The sequence below is a fragment of the Muscardinus avellanarius genome, assembly GCF_963383645.1.
Source record: "Muscardinus avellanarius genome assembly, chromosome: 12".
Taxonomy (NCBI): Eukaryota; Metazoa; Chordata; class Mammalia; order Rodentia; family Gliridae; genus Muscardinus; species Muscardinus avellanarius.
Window position 1 is genome coordinate 76,273,317 of NC_137798.1, and position 19,100 is coordinate 76,292,416.

At 44.4% G+C, this 19,100-nt stretch overlaps 1 protein-coding gene across 7 annotated transcripts in view; it reads left to right on the plus strand.

Annotated features, from left to right (window-relative positions):
- SIPA1L1 (signal induced proliferation associated 1 like 1) overlaps positions 1 to 1,237 on the plus strand; it is a gene marked incomplete at both ends in the record, with an annotated part of 137,863 nt that extends 136,626 nt beyond the window's left edge. For 4 of the 7 annotated variants that reach the window (XM_080706881.1, XM_080706883.1, XM_080706884.1 and 1 more), the window contains 2 exons: positions 397 to 478; positions 1,094 to 1,237. In XM_080706881.1, coding sequence (XP_080563007.1) covers positions 397 to 478; positions 1,094 to 1,237 — 226 coding nt within the window. Of the gene's footprint in view, positions 1 to 324; positions 479 to 1,093 lie in introns of all 7 variants that reach the window. The other 3 variants (XM_080706880.1, XM_080706882.1, XM_080706879.1) reach the window with 2 other exon arrangements.
- Between the last annotated feature and the right edge of the window lie 17,863 nt (positions 1,238 to 19,100).

Sequence of the window (19,100 nt, forward strand, 5' to 3'; positions counted from 1 at the left end):
AAAAGATCATTTTTTAAAGTCAAAATACACACTGGGTTGCCATACTGAGTAATTTGACATTAGAAACCATCTTTATTTTTGTGTGTGTGTGGTACCAGGGATTGAACCCAGAGGCATTTTATCTCTTGTGCTAAACCCTCAGCCCATTTTTATTATTTGGAAACAGGATCTCACTACATTGTAAAGGGCCTTGCTAAGTTTTTGAGGCTGGTTTTGAACCTGCAGTCCTCCTGTCTCAGCCTCCCAAATACTGGGATTACAAGTGTGTACCACCATGCCCGGCTTGAAACCATCTTTTTTTCCCTACAAATACAGCCTTCTCAGATTTGGTGAGGCCAACCTCCCCGGCCCCGGAGGTTCCTGCCAATGTGGCCTTTTGTTTCTTGTTCCCAGCAGTAAGGATTCCTCTCCCACTCTGGCTTCTAAAGTGGACCAGCTGGAAGGCATGCTGAAGATGCTTCGTGAAGACTTGAAGAAGGTAAACATACTCTCAGCAAATCGCCCAGTCTGTGAGAGCAGACTGCCTTTCAACTGGGAGAGCCCCTACCTGGTATTAGTGGAAGCTTAGTTCCCACTGACACACATAGTACATGAGGTCCTTCATTATCACATGTACAGAAAAATGGTTACCTTTTGGGGGAAAGCCTCTGAACTTTAGCCAGGCCCCCTGGGCCCTCTCCCAGCCTCCCCACTGGTTGTATAATGAGTCAATAACCCAGACCCTCATGGAGTCCTTGTTGTAAGGGCTTTTACACTAGGAGAACTAAATGTTGTTTAGCTTCTTGGCTTTAACTTTATTAAGGCAGTAGCCACAACAACAGTGGCCTAAACTTCAAGACACTCCTTATTAAGGACTATAAAATAAACATTAATACATTTGCATTCCAACCTAATCTGGTAGAGTTGAGTCTCCAGAAACCCTGTTCCCCAGGCTTAGCATGTCCTCATCCCAGAACTAGGCCATGAATACAGGTGATTAGTGGAATGAAAAACAGAAATGGGCCAATCACAAGGGGGCCCTAGCCACTCCTCCTCCCAGGCCCCGGCCAGCAGGCCGCCCCTCCTAGTTCTTCTGTGCTTGCTCGACCTCCAGGAAAAGGAAGACAAGGCGCACCTGCAGGCAGAGGTTCAGCACTTACGAGAGGACAACCTGCGGCTGCAGGAGGAGTCCCAGCACGCCTCGGATAAGCTGAAGAAGTTCACCGAGTGGGTCTTCAACACCATAGACATGAGCTAGGGGCTCACGCCACTCGGAGCGTTCACAGAGCATCTTCCGGCCCCCACGACGTCCCCCTTCAGAGAGTGCACAACAGTTGCAGATCAGCAATCATTATCTGCCTTTTGTAGAAAAGAAAAAACAAGTAAATAAAAATTTTAAAAAGTAAAAGTTTAACTGCTAAAATGTGAATGTCTTTATTTTTTTGCACAATATCTATCTGTTATGTATTTAAAAAGAAACTGGGCTTCGGGCCAGGGTGCTCCCTAGCCCATCTGCCTCTCTTTCCATCAGCTTTCTTATCTCTTCAGGTAACCCAAGCTCTCCCTGTTATCCTAAGAAATGTCATTGTTCCTAGGAAAATAGTTCTTTTAACTTGTTTATTTGGGGAGTGGAGAGGGGTATTTCCTTACCTATTTTCCTAAACTGCCTGGAGAAGGAGCTTTGAGAAAAGGCCCACCTCCGGGGAACTATCTTCCAGAGACCAGCAGGATGGGGTCACTCTACAACAGCAAGCCAGGAAACCAAGACCGCCAGGCCTGCAGGCTCGCCCTGTCCCGGCCCTGCAGTGTGAAGTCCCTTCCTCCCCCTTCCCTTCCCCAGGGAGATGGTCCCAGGTGTGCTCCTCTGAGCTCCTGCTCTTTTTTGTTTGACTTAAGTGAGCCCCGCTCATTTGGAATCAACCTCTCTACTGCTTCCTGGCTCCAAACATTAATTGGTTTCCAAATTATCCCCAACTCAAATCTGATCTGAATGCATTTTGGTCAAAAGTATATATAGTTTTCGTTTGAGGTTTATAAAGATGTACAAAAATTTTTAAGCTTGCTCAAAATGACTATATTAATGAATTAACAAAAAACTTCTCTCCAAAGCAAGACTTTACCAGTGTTTGTGATAAGGAAAAGCTAACAGTGAATGTTAAATCATGAATTTTAATCCTTGCTTGTTAGGAGCAATGACTATAATAGAATGGGCTTTTGAAACCTGCATGTCCCAGTGTGAAATTTAAGCACGGCACTTTCTGCATCCTTTCGTGGCCATCTAAAGGATTCTGCTGCAGAAATCATTAATGTGCTACTTTTCCTGTCTAGTGATACAGGCTGCTTTGGGTCTCTGGGTCCTCACTACTCCAGAGCAGAGCCATGGGGCCAGTCAGTGTTGACTGACCTGTGGAGACCCCCTTGTTTCTTGCCTTCGTAATTGTCACTGAACTGACCCCCTGGGCCCTTTCCATGGCAACTCTGGTCAAAGGGGACATTCAGCAATTCAGTGGCATGTGCTTGGAAGTTCCCTACCCTAAGTGATTTCAACTTGTTCCTCCCTCCATCCCTAAGAGAATCACAGGATGGATTCTCCCTCCCCACCACCACACCACACCCACTACCATATTTTTATGCTACCTGTTTCATTCATGGTTGTGATTTCTCCTTGGAATTTTTTCCCCCTAACATTTCTATCATGAAAATAGGAAGATTTCGGAGTGCTTTGTAAAGATTTTAATGGTCTCTTTCCCTTTAACTTGTATAAAGGAGATTGTACATTGCCTGATACCTCTTTGTAAATGAGAAACATTGCTAACATCCAAGCATTCTGAAGTCTTGCTTATCCTTCTGAGTTTTGTTTTCATTTCGTTTTCCATTTCCTTTGGGGACTTGGGGCAAGCTATTTATTAGAGTTTTGCAACAGAGTTCTTGTTTAAAGCCTCTAAAGACTACTTGTAAAATTCAAACAATAAAATTCATTTTAAACGCTCTTTTAAAATGCGTTGTTGTTATTGCTTGAGGTTTTACTTGAAGGATAAACTTGTTGACCCTCCTCGCATCTTAATATTTTCATCAAAGAGTAAATATAATTCTTGAACGTTGCCACCTTTTTTAGAATTTTAGTAAGCTCTTTGCCTTTCTAGAAGTTCACATGTCCATAGAGAATTCCCATTTTGCCTTTTCTGCTCATGACTTGGTAGTTAAAGAACTTTTTATCATTAGTAGCCATTCTGTGGTCCATATGTGGGTTTTCCATAACAAAAGTGTCATTCCCTGAGACCAGCACATTTCTGAACAGCCTCCTGCATCTCCCAACTCTTAGCATCAGATGTTGTGCGCTCAGGGAATACAAACGCCTGTTAATATTAGACTCTGCAAAATATAATTAGAAAAGTTAATCTACTAAAAAACACCCAATACATTCTAAAGTCAAACAGCCTTTTTTTTTTTTTTAATCTGCCACGTCACTGTTCTTCTCCAGTGATGCAGCTAATTGAGAGCTGATGAGGTTTCTTCCATTTATTTGGTTCAACAGTTCTACAGATTCTAAAAACACAAGACTGGAAAAGAGTGGATGCCACGAGATACTCTGATTGATAAGGAGGTCTGTTTAGACAACGATGTTAACACTTTGGAGGACTTACAGGTTGTTTCCAAGTGTGGCACAGGTGCTGGAGTCTCGTGGGGAAGGTGCTCTTGGCCTGCCTTGATGGAGGCTGTTCATCTGTGAGCAGATCCAAGTGTGTTGTAGGTGATAAGCTGGGCGGAGTTACTAACTCCTTAGGCAGGGATGAAAACAATGGTTCAGAACAAAAGAAGTAGGCCTGCTAGAAACATGTTACCTCTAGCTAAATGTACAATAGTGATCTGAGCTCAGATTCCAATCTCACAGTGCAGTGTTCTGGCAACTATCAGTTGCTGCTTCTCTGCAGTGAACAAAATTGAGATTCAAGTGTAGGATGGCACACCTCGGTCAGAAACAGCCAGGCGTGGTGGCGCACCCTTGTAATCCCAGCATTTGGGAGGCTGAGACAGGAGGATCACAGTTTGAGGACAGCCTCAACTACTACTTAGTGACGCCCTTTGCAACTCAGTGAGTCCCTGTTTCAAAATAAAGAATAAAAAATAGAGCTGGAGGTGTAGCCCAGAAGTAGAATGCCCCTGGGTTCTATCCCAAGTACCTCCAAAAAAAATGAGTATCATCATACTTTGATGAAAAGTGCATTTGACGTTTCAAATCATGTCCATTAGCACAGCATCAATATCCTTACGAAAACTCTAATCACTATGAGTGTGGTTTCCTCACCTAGTTAAATAGTGATAGCTTCTTTGTTGCAAGGATGCAGTGGGACCATCTATGTAAAGCCAGGGACTACCAAACCACTAGTGCTTTTAACCCTGTGAACAGCAACTCCCAAACTCGGAACTAACTGGGAATTTATTAAACCCAAGTCAGTTGGCTATGCCCCAGGAGCTGTGATTTAACCAAATGTCTATCTACTGGATAAAATCCAGCTCCCTTTTCAAAACTGTAGTTGGTTTGGGAGGGTTCTCTAGTTCAGCACCAACATCCCTCTGCCCTAAGTTCCCCCAGCTCACTGCACACATTTAGGCAACTGGCCTGAAAAGCAGACTAGAGCTGGTGTCCTCTGGATCCTATCACCAACCCCCAGGAAGCCATTTCCGCCCCAAACAACCCCCACATCAACACACACCCACACACAGGTCTTCCGTGAGTGTTACTGTGAGTGAAAGCTCTTAGGGAAGAGACTCAAGGGAGTTTTACTCACATTCAAATAGCAAGCTAAAAGTGACTAAAAGTCGCCTGGAGGTGGTCCTTTTGTCACTTGTCTTAGGCAAGAGGTAGGATGGATTTGTAACTGATCTGGTAATTTTCCTAAAGTGCTTAAGGGTATGTGAAAACAGTTACTTCCCATAAGCCGCTTAAACATGGCTCTGCAACCTTAGACAATGAATATGCTTAGCAAGCTCTTCTTTTAGTTGGTGCAAAGCTAAACTCAGCCCAGTGTAGGCACATTTCAGATTAATGAGGCTTTGCCTATTAAAACATGCACCGCAAATGCCGTCTAGCTTAATATAAAAGAGACCAGCTGCAAGGAGAGGCATTGGAAACCAGCAGTTTTGGGGGTGGGGGTAGGAAGAATGGAGTTGCTGCTCAGTGTCTTTCAGTATTTGATAAACCATAGCAAAAGAAGCTTTGATCTTTGTGGCCCTACTAGCAAAATTAGGATTCATGGATGCAAGTTACAGGGAACAGATTTTGTTTCCAAAGACGGTGGTGGTTGGGTAGTCAGTCTCAAGTCAGTAACCAGCCCAGGAGCTACACTGCAATGATGTCATTGCTTCTCCTTTCCTGAGTGAAGCTCTGGCTCTCTCTAAATACAATACCCTTGGAGTCATGAATCACAGACTCAAGGGATTTTTTTTTTTTTTTTTTTTTTTTTTTTTTTTTTTTTTTTTTTTTTTTTTTTTTTGTGCTGGGGATGGAACCCAGAGGCTTTCTACCTTCGGATTATACTCCCAGAGCTATTTTCTATTTTATTTGGAAACAGGATCTCACCAAGTTGCTGAGAGCCTCACCAAGTAACTGAGGCTGGCTTTGAACCTGCGCAATCCTCCAAGCGTGCGCCCGGCTGAAAGGGATCTTTTAAGGACATGGTTCTGCCTCCCGGCCCGAGATGCCTGACCCTATGTCTTGCCACCTGAGCTTGTACATGTCCAAGCACAGTTTCTGGGGCTACATGGTTTACCTTTCATCTTCTAAATCCTTCCTTTTATTCAAGGAAAACCCACTTCCCACTAGCTTTTGCATCTACTTCCATTCCTCTGGTTTCAAATCATACAAACAAATCTAAATTTGTCTTTCCAGGTAAAAACAATTACTATGTTGGAAAATTTCAGGTCTTTCCAGTGCTGTTTCTTCCCCAGGACAAAAATTCTCTGTTCTCTCAACCTTTTCCTTTTGTGCCCTGGTTTCTAACCCATCCCCCATCAGAACATAATCATATTTAACATGGGCTAGGCATACAGTTGCCTGTGTGCATTACCCGATCGAGTCTTCACACTATCCTTGTGAGACGGGTTCTATAAGTGTCCCCATTTTTAAGAAACGGAGGCCTGAAGAGATCAAATAATTTGCAGCAATATGGCTGGTGAGGGGTGGACCTGAGATTCCAGGCCAGGCCTCCAATTCCAGGGCCAGTATGTAATTGCATTCTCAGTCTCTGGTTCCCTGCACATCCTGGTTGTGAGGAGCCTGGCCCAAGGAGCCTAGACAGTGAGCATCAGTGGCACTGGGTGGTAAGCAGGGTGGGTGTCAGGGGTGGGAAAAACAGATGTGAGTACACCTGAGGAGAGAGCAGGAGGAAACCACCTCTGCTGGGCCCCTCGGAGGAGGGCTGCAAGTGCTTCCACATTCTCGGCATATAACACAGATACTCTCCCCGTGAATTCCAGTCCAAGGAAGCATCATCCTGCCCCACTCCAAACCAGATCTGGAAGTCAAAGAGATTTCAAGAAGCCCAAGCCAATGGATCCTCACCTGGAGAAGCTGTTGACAGTCGAACACCTGGGCTCTAGGCTCAGAGATTCAGTATTACTAGGTCCATGCTGGAGCCACAGAGCTTCATTTTAATGACCACCCAATGTTTAAGGCATGGGTGGTCCTGAGCCACTCTTAGGCTAGCTCTCTGAGCCAGGGAGCAGCATGCTCAAGATGGCGTGACAGGTGAGGTGGTCAGCCTGAGACGCCCGATAGCCATCACTCCTCAACAGGTGGGAGCCATTCTCCCAAGAGAAGGGCAGAGTGATCTTTTGAGCAGTCATTTACTCAGTGCTCGATAATTCTCAGTTCCACCCAAATGACACCAGCTTCTCCTTTCTTAAAAACGCAGAAGTTTTGCCCAGTGGAAGCCAATTAAAACCTTAGTTTCAAAACCAACTTCTAAGTTTGAGGGAGTCTTTGTGGCCTCCAAGAGACCACCTAAGGGCTAGGAGAGGGGCAGAAGCAAGGAGGACAGTCAGGAGTGGCCACTGGGAGTGATACTGGACGCAAGAGCCAGTACAGCTGTGAAGGAGTGTCCCAGAGCCGCCTCCCCTGCAGCACCAAGAGCTGTTCTTCCATTGCCAGGGAAGCAGTGTGGCAGGATTTGTAGGGCCCTGACACCCTCTGCCTGTGGCCTGGAGGCTCTGGGAGGAAGCCTGTCTGCCCTCCTTCTGCACCTGGAGGCTGGGGAGGTGCCAGCCAAGTCCCCTCTGCGTCTCCTGAGGCTGGCACTCAGCTGCATGCGCCCTCCGCTGGCCAGAGGACTGGCCACCAGGACCAGCAGGAAGGGGGAATAAGTCATCAGCTGGGGGACAGTACGGCAGTCGTCTAAGAAAGATGGTGTTCGGAGGCAGGAGGGACATCCGCCCCGGCTCGTTCTGGAATGCTGTCAGCCCTGCAGCCGCATCCAGACGCTCTCTGCTCCCGTGACCTCTGCACTGTTGAGCCTCACTTGCGGGGGTGATGTTAGCCACTGACTCCTGTTAGAGACAGCCTCCCTCTGTCCAGCTGTTGCACCTCACTCCTCTTTTTTGACTGGCCATCCAGCAGTGCAGTGGTGGGAAGGGTCTGCATCCCACAGGGGCAAGATAGAAAGGCCATACTCCTCAAACTCCCCCTCAAGGCAAAGGGAAACTTGTGATCTGGTCCACCCAGCCAGCGTGGCAAAGTACACAGGCAGGGTTTTCAGTGTTACACTCTCCTGTTCATTGCTGGTCAAAACTGCACTGGGTTGTAGGGTCATTCCAAGTGTTAGAAAGCTCACCTGAAATCGGCCTCCCTATGATTTCTCCCTAATGGTCGCAGAGGACATTTTATTAAAGCCTTCAGATGCTTTTGGCACTCTGCAAAGATGACCTGTGTGTCATTCTCCCCAAGGTGACTCTGGGAGCTTGGGCATCCCTACACCCCTGGTGTAGTTCAGAAGGGCTAAGGGGATTCCAACTCTCTCCACTGGGTTTGTGCCAGGTTTGTTGGATTCCAACACCATGAGCCCAGTCTGCTGGCCCTTAGCCCATCCTCAGAAACCCCAGAGAAAAGTTCTACTCTCTCCCCTCCACATCCCAGATGCTCCTGCACCAACACCCTCGGGCCTCCCTGCTGCGCTCGCCTGCCTGGCCCGTCTCCTCGGCATCCTGGCAGTGCTCGCCTCCGTCCCTTTAGAAGAGTAACAGGCAGAGATGAAAAATATTCCAGGCCTGGTAGTCGCCACTCCAGTTCTGGGCCCAGGGCCCCTAGGAGTGAGCCTAAGTTTTCCCTATTCATCAGGCCTGAGCTCAGAGGCACCCAACACTGCAACTGTTTCCCCATGTGATGTTTTAGGGTTTTCCATTCTCTTTCAAACAAGGGGCTTTGTGTCAGGTAAATTTTGTCTGTTTAGACTTGACTGTTTCCATCTGTTGAAGAGTTTTGACGATGCGGATTCACGTAGGGCCATGCCTATTCCTCAGCACCTGCTATACTGACTTTCACAAATGCCTCCCAGAGGGAGCCGCTCACGCTGCTGCTAACGGGGACTAAGCACAGCACCTGTGGCCACCAAACTCAACAATGCAGTTGTGATTCCAATCCGCTGCTTTCAACAGGGCTTTCTGGGAAGCATCATTCAGCTGGCGAATCCAACACTTCATCCAAAGCCCTCTACTCACACTTTTCTCCGATGGTGTGGAGCCAGGTAAAGACTGACTTTGGCTCCCTTGATACGCACGGTCACGTTGGGACCCATCCAGCCGACAAGGGTCTTATGTGGAGTCTCCTGGCAAAAGTGAGGCTGAGACTTGGTGATGCCCCAGAGAGGGTAAGTGTGCGGGGGCCTCTCTCACACGCCTTTCCTCTCTCTAGTTTCTTTAAACAATGTGAGAGAAAAGCAGCACGTCTGGTCTGCGGTTCACTTGGCTCGAGGGGCACTTCATTCCAGGTCTGGGGTCATGGCTGTGATTGGGCTCAGCTCCTCTTTGGAAATCCTGCTGTAGCACAGAGTGGAGGAGAACTCACTCTGAGAATCTTTCTCTCTAAAAAATTTTAATTATTATTGTTTGCAGTGCTGGGGATTTTAGCTTCATTTCCAGAAAGTTCTTCTTAAGACCATTTCCTCCCTTGGGCCCCTCAAAAACCAGGTTCCTCCCTTTTTTTTTTAAGTATGACTACAGATTAACTCTGTAGTAGAGGGTACCAGGGGAAGAGGCAATAAGGTAAGTTTCAGCAGAAAGGAGACTATCTACAGAAAAAAAAAAATCAGAAATGAAGTTCAAGTCCCTCTGATATTAATTATGCTGTAAGTCTCTGAAGCAAAAAAAAACCCTGGGCTTCTATGGAAAAGAGCTGAGTTTCCACCTGCTTATTAGGAACATAGCCACCAACATCTGAGAGCTACACAGGGCATGAAACTGGAAGAAATCCACAGTGGGGGCCCAAGGAAACAGGACCCTTGGAGGCATTAGCTTACAGAAAGCTGAATTTTCAGTGAGCCCCACTTCCACCAGGAGGAGCCAACAAGCCCTTAGAACGGTTGTTACAGCGCCGCAGGCCCAGCCTGAGCCCCAATGGCAGGCTGCTGGCGCCCTCTGCTGTCTGATTCTTGACTTGCTTCTGATTGAGGAGAGCTTTTTCCTGTGGAATGGGCTGGAGGAATTCTGCAGGCAAGAAGACAGGGCTCAGAACCAGGGGCTCTCCGGGACTTGTGCCAGCCTGGGTTTTGATCTGAGCAGGCTCTGTGGCTCTGCCAGCATCGGCAGGAATGAGTGGGGCTGGGAGTAAGCATTCATTGACTCAGAAAACCCCTTACCCCCACCAAGCTTTGTTTCTTCGAAACTTTCCCCATACCTTGGGTGAGGGGTGAAGTCAAGGGATTTTCTGGAGAAGGGGGCAAACAAAGAAAGAGCCTCACAGGGCTGAGCAGATGACTCTTCCACGAGGCTCTGGTACATCCCTGGGATGCTGTGCAGTACCTGCCTCTCCCCTTCCTGAGCTGGGAAGCTCTCAAATCTCTTCCTAGTCTTCCTGCTTCTCCAAACCCAGCCCAGCCCAGCCCAGCCAGGCTTCTGTGGAAGAGATGGCCCCTCGCTCAGAGCCATACACCAGGTCTGGAGGCTGCGGGGCTCTGCAGGGCTGGCTGATCACCCACGCAAGCCATGTGCGTGCAGGGGGACACCTGGCTCTAACAGCCTGGCCGTGGCCTCCGGTGCTGGCGCAGTCACTGTACCCTGGGCAGCTGACCTCAGGGACCTGCCTCTGTGTCTTCACAGAGGTGACTGTGACAGGCGCTGCAGTCCTGGGTGTCGGAGCCGGGCGCTGTGCTAAGTGTAGGAAGGATTTGAACACGGGGGGTGCCTAGGGCAGAGAAAAGAAATTCACCTGGGATACTACCTCTTGGCACCAAAGCAAGAGCTTGGGCCCCATAAAGTGCCGTTTGCCTGCAGGGCTTGCTTTCTTGCTTCTCTTTGTCTTCAGTTAATGTTTCAATTATTTGATAATCACGGTGGTGCATGGGGTGGCTAAGGGGTGTTTCACAATAGTAAACAATTTGCAGCGCCTCCTGTGTGTGGGAAAAGCTCTAGAGGTAACATTTGAAGTCAAGTATTGATTCTTTTCATTGGCAGCTATATAGCCAATGACCCTAGAATTTTAATCGTTCACATTTATTAAAATGTTTAATAAGATTTAATCTAAAACTTAAAAATGTTAGCTTCTTAAAATAGTTTTAAATTACTTGTTTATTTAAATATAGTCTTTTAAGAAACAATATGAATGGTGGCTGTTTTAGAGAAAATTAACTTTAAAAATTATAATCGAGCTAGAAATCGTGGTTCAGGCTTGTAATCCCAGTACTTGGAAGGCTGAGATGGGAGGATCGAGGTTCGTGGACAGCCTCAGCTACTTAGGTCCTTTGCAACTCAGCGAGACCCTGTTTCAAAATAAAGAATAAAAAATGGGCTGGAGGTGTACCTTGGAGGTAGAATGCCCCTGGGTTCCATCCACAATACCATACACACAAAAAAAATTTATGATCCATTTCAATATTTAATGTGGGGGAGTATTTGGGGATTGAAACCAGGGGCATTTTGCCTCTGAGTTATACCCCAGCCCAATTTTTTTTTAATTATTATTATTATTATTATTATTATTATTATTATTATTATTATTGGTGGTGGTACTGGAGTAGAACCCAGGGGCTTTATACCTCCAGGATATACTCCCAGACCTATTTTATATTTTTTATTTGGAAACAGGGTCTCACTAAGTTGCCGAGAGCCTCACTAAGTAGCTGAGGCTGGCTTCGAACCTGTGTGATCCTCCTGTCTCAGCTTCCCAAGTGGGAGAATTACAAGCGTGCGCCACCACGCCAGGCTTTTTTTTTTTTTTAATTTTTGAGACAGGATCTCACTAACTTGCTGAGAGCCTCATTAAACTGCGGAGGCTGGCTGGATAACAGGTGTGTGCCACATACCCAGATCAATATTTTAATTTTTACATTGTAATAATTTAAATTTTTATAAGTCGCCGGGCATGGTGGCGCACGCTTGTAATCCCCGTGCTTGGGAGGCAGAGACAGGAGGATCGCGCAGGTTCGAAGCTAGACGCGTGCGCTGGCTTAGGAGACCCTGTTTCCAAATAAAAAATGTAAAAATAGGTCTGGGAGCATAGCCCGGAGATAGAAGGGTTTCCAGGAACCCCAGTACCACCAAAAAAAAAAAAAAAAAAAAATTTTATAAGTCTATATTAAAATGGTATTTGCCAGGCATGGTGCCACATGCTTGTAATCCCAGTATTTGGGAGTCTGAGACAGGCGGATTGTGCAGGTTCAAAGCCAGCCTCACCTACTTAGTGAGGCTCTCAGCAACTTAGTGAGACCCTGTTTCCAAACAAAATATAAAATAAGGCTGGGAGTGTAGCCCGATGGTAGAAAGCCCCTGGGTTCCATCCCCAGTACTACACACACACACACACACACACACACACACACACACACACACACACAAAATGGTATGCATTTGAACTACAATTATATTTTACTCTATTTTAGATCCTTGAAAATATGAGCCAGGAAATGATAAAAATAGAAAGGATATCTGGGCATGATGGCACATGCTTGTAATCTCTGCGCTTGGGAGGCTGAGACAGAAGGATGGCACAGGTTCAAAGCCAGCCTCAGCTACTTAGTGAGGCTCTCAGCAACTTAGTGAGACCCTGATTCCAAATAAAATATAAAATAGGGCTGGGAGTATAGCCCGGAGATAGAAAGCCTCTGGGTTCCACCGCTAGTACCACAAAAAAAAAAAAAAAAAAAAGAAAAGAAAAGAAAAGAAAAGAAAAGATGACAGTGAAATTCCGAAAAGAAAAAGCAAAAAGAAATAGTCTTCAGAGAAATGGACTGCATAAACTTTTAACAACTGAACACACCTGAGTGCGTAGGTTTGCACATCAAAAAGCATGTGCAAAGACTGACAGAGATGGAGGGACTAGGTAACAGTTAATGACTTTAAGGAAGTCAGGGAAATAGATGTGGAGGTTTGAAATAGTAATGCTGTGCTTTACTATCTAGCCAAGTAAAATGTGATTTTTTTGATAGCAATAACAATATGAGATTTACAAAAAATGAATTGTAAAATTTATCAGGGCTGATTTCAAAATTTTATGCTAGTATGGCCAAAATATGTAATCTGGATAAAAATTAAAGAATCCCTCTCTAGGATAGAAATTTAAAATAAAATTGTTAGCTTATGAGTACTAAAGTGAGAAAATTAATAATACACATACCCAAATCAACTAGATTGCTAGGCTTCCATATTGAATATATATGTTATATATATATGAACTAACAGAAAACAAAGAAGTTGAAATTAATCAGTGTCTTTAATTGATTTTACAAATATTGAAAATTATATATAATATATCATTATATATTAATTATATTATTTTTTGTTTTTGATGAAGAACTAAAACAAAAAAAAAACCCTCAATCTTGGGCATGAGTTTAAAGCAGGGGTTTTTAGAAAAGGGATAGATAAGAATATTTCATTCCGCCGGGCGTGATGGCGCACGCTTGTAATCCCCGCGCTTGGGAGGCAGAGACAGGAGGATCGCGCAGGTTCGAAGCCAGCCCCGCGGGCTGGCTTAGGAGACCCTGTTTCCAAATAAAAATGTAAAAATAGGTCTGGGCGTGTAGCCCGGAGGTAGAAGGGCTTCCAGGAACCCCAGTACCACCAAAAAAGTTTTAAAAATAAAAAAAATAAAAAATAAAAGAATATTTCATTCCTCGCCAGTCTCCAGCCCCACTAGCTGTTCCCAGCATAAAGGCGGGGAGACCCCAGGATAATAGCGGAGTTGGCATGTTTCATACATAAAGCACCAAAGGAGATCGCAGGATCCCCAGCCCAGGATGGCAGGGGGATCCCCACTTACAGATGTCCAGTGTTCAGGGGTCTTTGTGGACCTAGACACCCTGACCTCATTTTCTCAACATTCTGCCACTAGAAGATCAAACTTAGGCCTGCTTGCAGCATGTGATGTGTAATAATTTCTTATTGGTATTGCATATTTTCTTTGTGAATAGTTTAGGACTTTTATCATTTCATTAAATTCCTATGTCTTCTAAGAGATCCGCGCTGTTTGACCAAGGCTTTACATTGCAATCTCAGTGTAGAAGAATTTCCTGGTTCTTACATATTTTATATATATGTATATTTTGGGTTTCTATCTGTGGTCCAGCCTGTCACCTCCGTATTTATAGAGGAAGGAAGAAGGAACATGAAAAGAAAAAAAAAAAAATAAAGAGCCCTCACAACTTTGTTAGGCGTTCCTATGCCAGCACATCAATTCTGGTACACCAAAGGAAGCAGATAGCAGTGTTGACAAGGGAAGAGTTGAAATGTGGGCTACATTTTACTGTAAGTTCAAAAACAGTTTTGCTATTTCTTTAATAACACATACCAAGTCTCCCTTGAAGTTATAGTGTGTGTGTATGTGTGTGTGTGTGGGGGGTCTCTCTTTCTTTTTTTAAATGTCCTGACACCCGGCTGGGCCGGGCACTAGGCTTCGGTGGAGAACTTCAGAAAGAACAGGCAGGGGTGTGCATCTCTTCAAGTTTGCCTGCTGGTCTCCTAGCAACCGCATCCTTGTTGGAGTCACAGCTGAGCTGGGTGAGAACAGGGAATATGGCGAAGTGGCCCACATTCCCTTTCCTACTGGATAGTAAAGTTGTTTTTAATTAATATAAACTCTTCATTTCAGCAGCTGGGAAGGAAAGCAGCAATCACCAGAAGGAGCTTTCCTGAGTTATTGTACCTGCAGCTGTGACCAGGGAAGCAGGTGGGTGTGTGGCTGGCTGCAGGCTGTGGCCGCTCAGGACCGAGCTGCCCATCTCGCCCCGTCAGTGCCCACAGGGGCCAGGTGGACGGCGTAAATGAGGAAGGTGGATGGGTGCGGCACTGGGGCCAGGACTGGGGCTGGAGGGAGGTGTCTGGGTTGAAGATTAGAGGGGCATTCATTCCTCGGGAGGCACCACGGCTGCCATTGCACCTCCGTGACCCTGAGAGCCAGCACCTCCAGCACCTCCACTTCGACCCCAGGAGCCTCACCACCTAGTCCTGTGGGAGGGGGGGGGGGTGTCCCACCAAGGGGATATCTGCTCCTGAGTGTTGTGAATCCTGATACCAGTCATTTGATTTTTTAAAGAAGCCACAGAAATCTAGATTTTATGTTTTCTTTTTTTGGTGGTGGTAAACTTAAATCTGCCAGTTATTTATTTTTATTATTTTATTAATTGGGCCAAATTTGGACCATGACTCTCTGCTCACATAATTTCTAGGCAATCTATGGCTTAATATTCTCATATTTCCTCCCCTCTTTTTCTCAGTAAGGCCCACAGGAACCCAGAGCCTTGCCATGCTAATCAAGCACTCCACCACTGAGTGGCATCACGGACTCTTATATCTTAGAAGTGAGAAAGATTGCTTCCCCACCCCCAGGCCCGAGCCTTGTTCTGTCATCCAGCTCTACAGGCAATATTTTAGCCCCTGTTCTCTTCCACGTGCCAAGGATGCTATGGTCTGAACATTTGTGCGTCCCCCAGATCCATATGTTGAAAATGAGTTCCCACTGTGACCCTCTTGTCTCAAGATGTGAGTGAGGCCCTGGGGAGCTGATTAGGTCCTGAGGGCCCCACCCTCCTCAGTGGGATTGCTGGATTGCTGTCCTTTTGAAAGAGGCCTGTCACTGGCGGGAGCCTCTCTGCATGTGAGGACACACAGGGGACCTCATCCATGTGGCATGAGCCCTCACGAGACCTGGAATCTTCTGGAACCTTGATGGTGGACTTGTCGCTCCAGAACAATGAACACAGACATTTCTGTTGTTTACAAGAGACCCAGTCTCAGGTATTTCCCAAACAGACTAGGACAAAGGGATCAGAGGACGTGTGTCACCTTTAATCTCCAACTAGACACACCTTGGAGGTGACATCTTCTCTGAAGCGTCTCTCACTCCTTTCAAGGAGAAACTGCTCCTCTCAGCGGCTCTGAAACGCTTTATTAGAGCCCCATATTGTGTGGCGATTATTTCATAATCTTGACATCTCAGCCACCAGCCCAGGCTCTTTGAGGACAAGCACTGCATCTGATTTATTTTTGTTTTCATGTCACCAAATACAGGACCCGCCACATCCTACGTGAGCAATGTTTGTTGAAGGCAGAGTTTCTGGAATTTGACTGAATATCCACTGTGTAAAATCAACTGATGTTTGCAAATAATTCTGCACTCTGCAGTTGTTTTCTAACCCAGCTTCACCTTTATTAACTTAGAGTAACTAGAAATGGTCTGTTCAAAAAGTTTAATTCATGCATAACAAAATTTTCTTCTCTAAGTGTCAATAATTTAAACATTTTTTGACCTTTCTCCCACCCCCCCCCCCCCAGTACTGGAGATTGAACCCAGGGTCATTCTATCTCTGAGCTACACCACCAGGCCTATTTTATTCTGAAGCAGGGTATCACTAAGTTGCCGAAGGTCTTGCAAAGTTGCCGAGGCTGGCTATGAACCTGTGACCCTCCTGTCTGAGCCTCCCAAGCACTGTGATTATAGGTATGCACCACCATCCCTGGCTGAAATTTGACACTTTCTGAATGAAAAATTTCCACACATGTGTAAGTACATGACTTTATTATATATATATGAATTATGTTTTTCAATTATCTTTTATTATTCTGTGTATATCATTTTTAGGTGGTGCTTTAGGTAACTGTAGCACCAACCATCACCTTGACTGCAGTTAGAATCACCCAGAGACTATAATTCCATTCATTTGAAATCTCCAGAATAGGCAGGTCCATAGAGACAGAGGATTAGAGGTCCCCTAGGGCTGGGGGCTGAGGGATGAGAACTAAAGGCATGGGAGCTGGTTTTGAGGTGAAGAGAATGTTCTAAAGTTGACTGTGGCAATGGTTGTACATACCTCTGAGTATACTCAAAGTGAAAGATTGTACACTTTAAATGGATGAATTGTGTGTGTGGTATGTGAATTATATCTTAAAATTATTTAAGCATGAAAGAAAGGAAGGAAGGAGGGAAGGGAAGGATTATAGAATATAATATAAAAATACTAGAATTAATAAACAAGCTCCACAGGTTGCAAGATATAAGGTCAACATACAATAGCATTGGAAAGAATAAGATATTTAAGAATAAATTTCACAAAAGGAGTGTACAAAATTAAAAGAAGACCTAAATTATCAGAAAGACATTCCATATTTATGGTAAAAATTTAAATATGTTTAAGTTTGAAACATTCCCCAAGTAGATCTACAGATTCAAGGTAATCCCTATTAAAGTCTCAGCTGGATCCTTTGCAGAAATTGACAAGCGGATCCCAAAATTTGTATGGAAATTCAAGGGACCTCCCCCCAATAGCCAAACAAACTTGAAAAAAGAGAACAAAGTTGGATGTTTTTTATTTTAAAACTTACCACAAAGCTGCAATAGTCAAGACAATGAAGTGCTGGTAAAGATAGAGGTGGATGGATATACAGAATAAAATTGAGTGATAAATTGTCACCTTTGTAATCAATTGATTTCTGACAAAGGTAGCAAGAAAACTCCAGGAGTAGATATCAATCTTTTCAATAAAAATGGAACAGTTGAATATTTACATGCAAAATAGCAATTAGGATCCTTACATCATGCCATATACAAGATATAACTCCAAATGGAACAAGACCTGAATAAAAAAGCTAAAACTATACAATTCGTGGAAGAAAACATAGGCATAATTCTTTGTTGCCTTGGATTAGGTGATCATTTTTCTAGGTATGATACCAAAGGCACAAGTAACAGAATAAAAATATCATCAAAATGAAAAGCTTTTGTGTATCAAAGAAAACTATCAAGAAATTGAGTCTCGGAAAAGCGGAATCCTTTTAGCCAGGCATGGTGGCGCACGCTTGTAATCCCTGCGATTGGGAGGCTGAGACAGAAGGATTGCACAGGTTCAAAGCCAGCCTCAGCTACTTAGTGAGGCTCTCAGCAATTTAGTGAGAACTTGTTTCCAAATAAAGTATAAAATAGGTCTGGGAGTATAGCCCGGAGGTAGAAAAGCCCCTGGGTTCCACCCCCAGTACTACACACAAAAATCAATCAATCAATCAATAAATAAATAAAATAAAAAGAAGAAAGAAATTGAGAATCTATAGAATAAAACTTTTACAAGTAATCTATTCCATGAGAGATTTGTGTCCAGAATATATAAAAGAACTCTTATAATTCAATAATAACTCAATTTAAAAATTGGATGAAGTTTATCAGCAGACAATTCTTCAAAGAAGATACACAGTCAGTAAGCACATGAGCAGATGTTGAACAACACTAATGCACACCAGGGAAATGCAAATCAAAACTAGAGTTAGGTGGTCAGACAATGATATACGCTAAGAGGGATGTGCAGAGATGAGAATGCTGATCCACTGCTAACAGGAATGCAGAGTCGTACAGCCATTTTGGAAAACAATCTAGCAATTTCTTAAAAAGTGAAATGCAAATTTACCATATGGCCTGCCAATTCTGTTCCTAGGTATTTACTTATGAGAAATGAAACATATGTCCATGCAAAGACCCGTAAGGTGAATTTGTAGAGATAGAAAGCAGATCGGTGCTTGCCTGGGGCTTGAAGTGGGAACAGATCTTGTCTACAAGTAGAACCAGTGAATGTTTCATGATGGTGAAAATTGTATTAAAATGTATTTTTGTGATGTTACATAGATATATAAATTTTCCTAAAGGCATTGACCTACAAACTTACACTGGATGAGTTTCATTATATGTAAATTATATCTCAACCAAACTGTTTTTTTTTTTTTTTTAAAAAAACCCAGCATGAAGAAAGGGCTGTGAGAGTATAAAGTAAGATTGGCTGTACAGCTGTTGCTCAGTGTCCTCAGGGGACTGGTTCTAAGACATCTCTTTCAGGTACCCAAATTGGTAGATATTCAAGTCCTATATATAAAGTGGTGCGATCTAGGCATGGTGGCACATGCCTATAATTCCAGTCCTTGGGAGGCTGAGACAGAAGGATTACAGGTTCAAGGTCAACCTCAGCAACTTGGCAAGGCCCTCAGCGACTTAGTGAAACCCTGTTTCAAAAAAAAAAATATCTGGGTATGGTGGCACACACGTGTAATCCCAGTACTTGGAAGGGTAAGACAGGAGGATTGCAGGCTCAAAGCCAGCCTCAGTTACTTAGTGAGACCCTCTGCAACTTATGAGACCCTGTTTCAAAATAAAGAATAAAAAATAGGGCTTTGGTGTAGCTCAGAGGTATAATGCCCCTAGGTTTAATCTTCAGTACTGCAAAAAGTAAAAATAAAAATAAAATAGGGTTGGGAGTGTAGCTTGAAGAAAGAAAACTCATGGATTCAATCCCTGGTGGTAGTAGTAGTAGTAGTAGTAGTAGTAGTAGTAGTAAAATAATAAAGAGGGTGGCGGGTATAGCTCGGATATAGAATATCCCTGGGTTTAATCCCCAGTACCCCTCCTCAAAATAGTGTAGCCCACTCACATCTTCTGGTATACT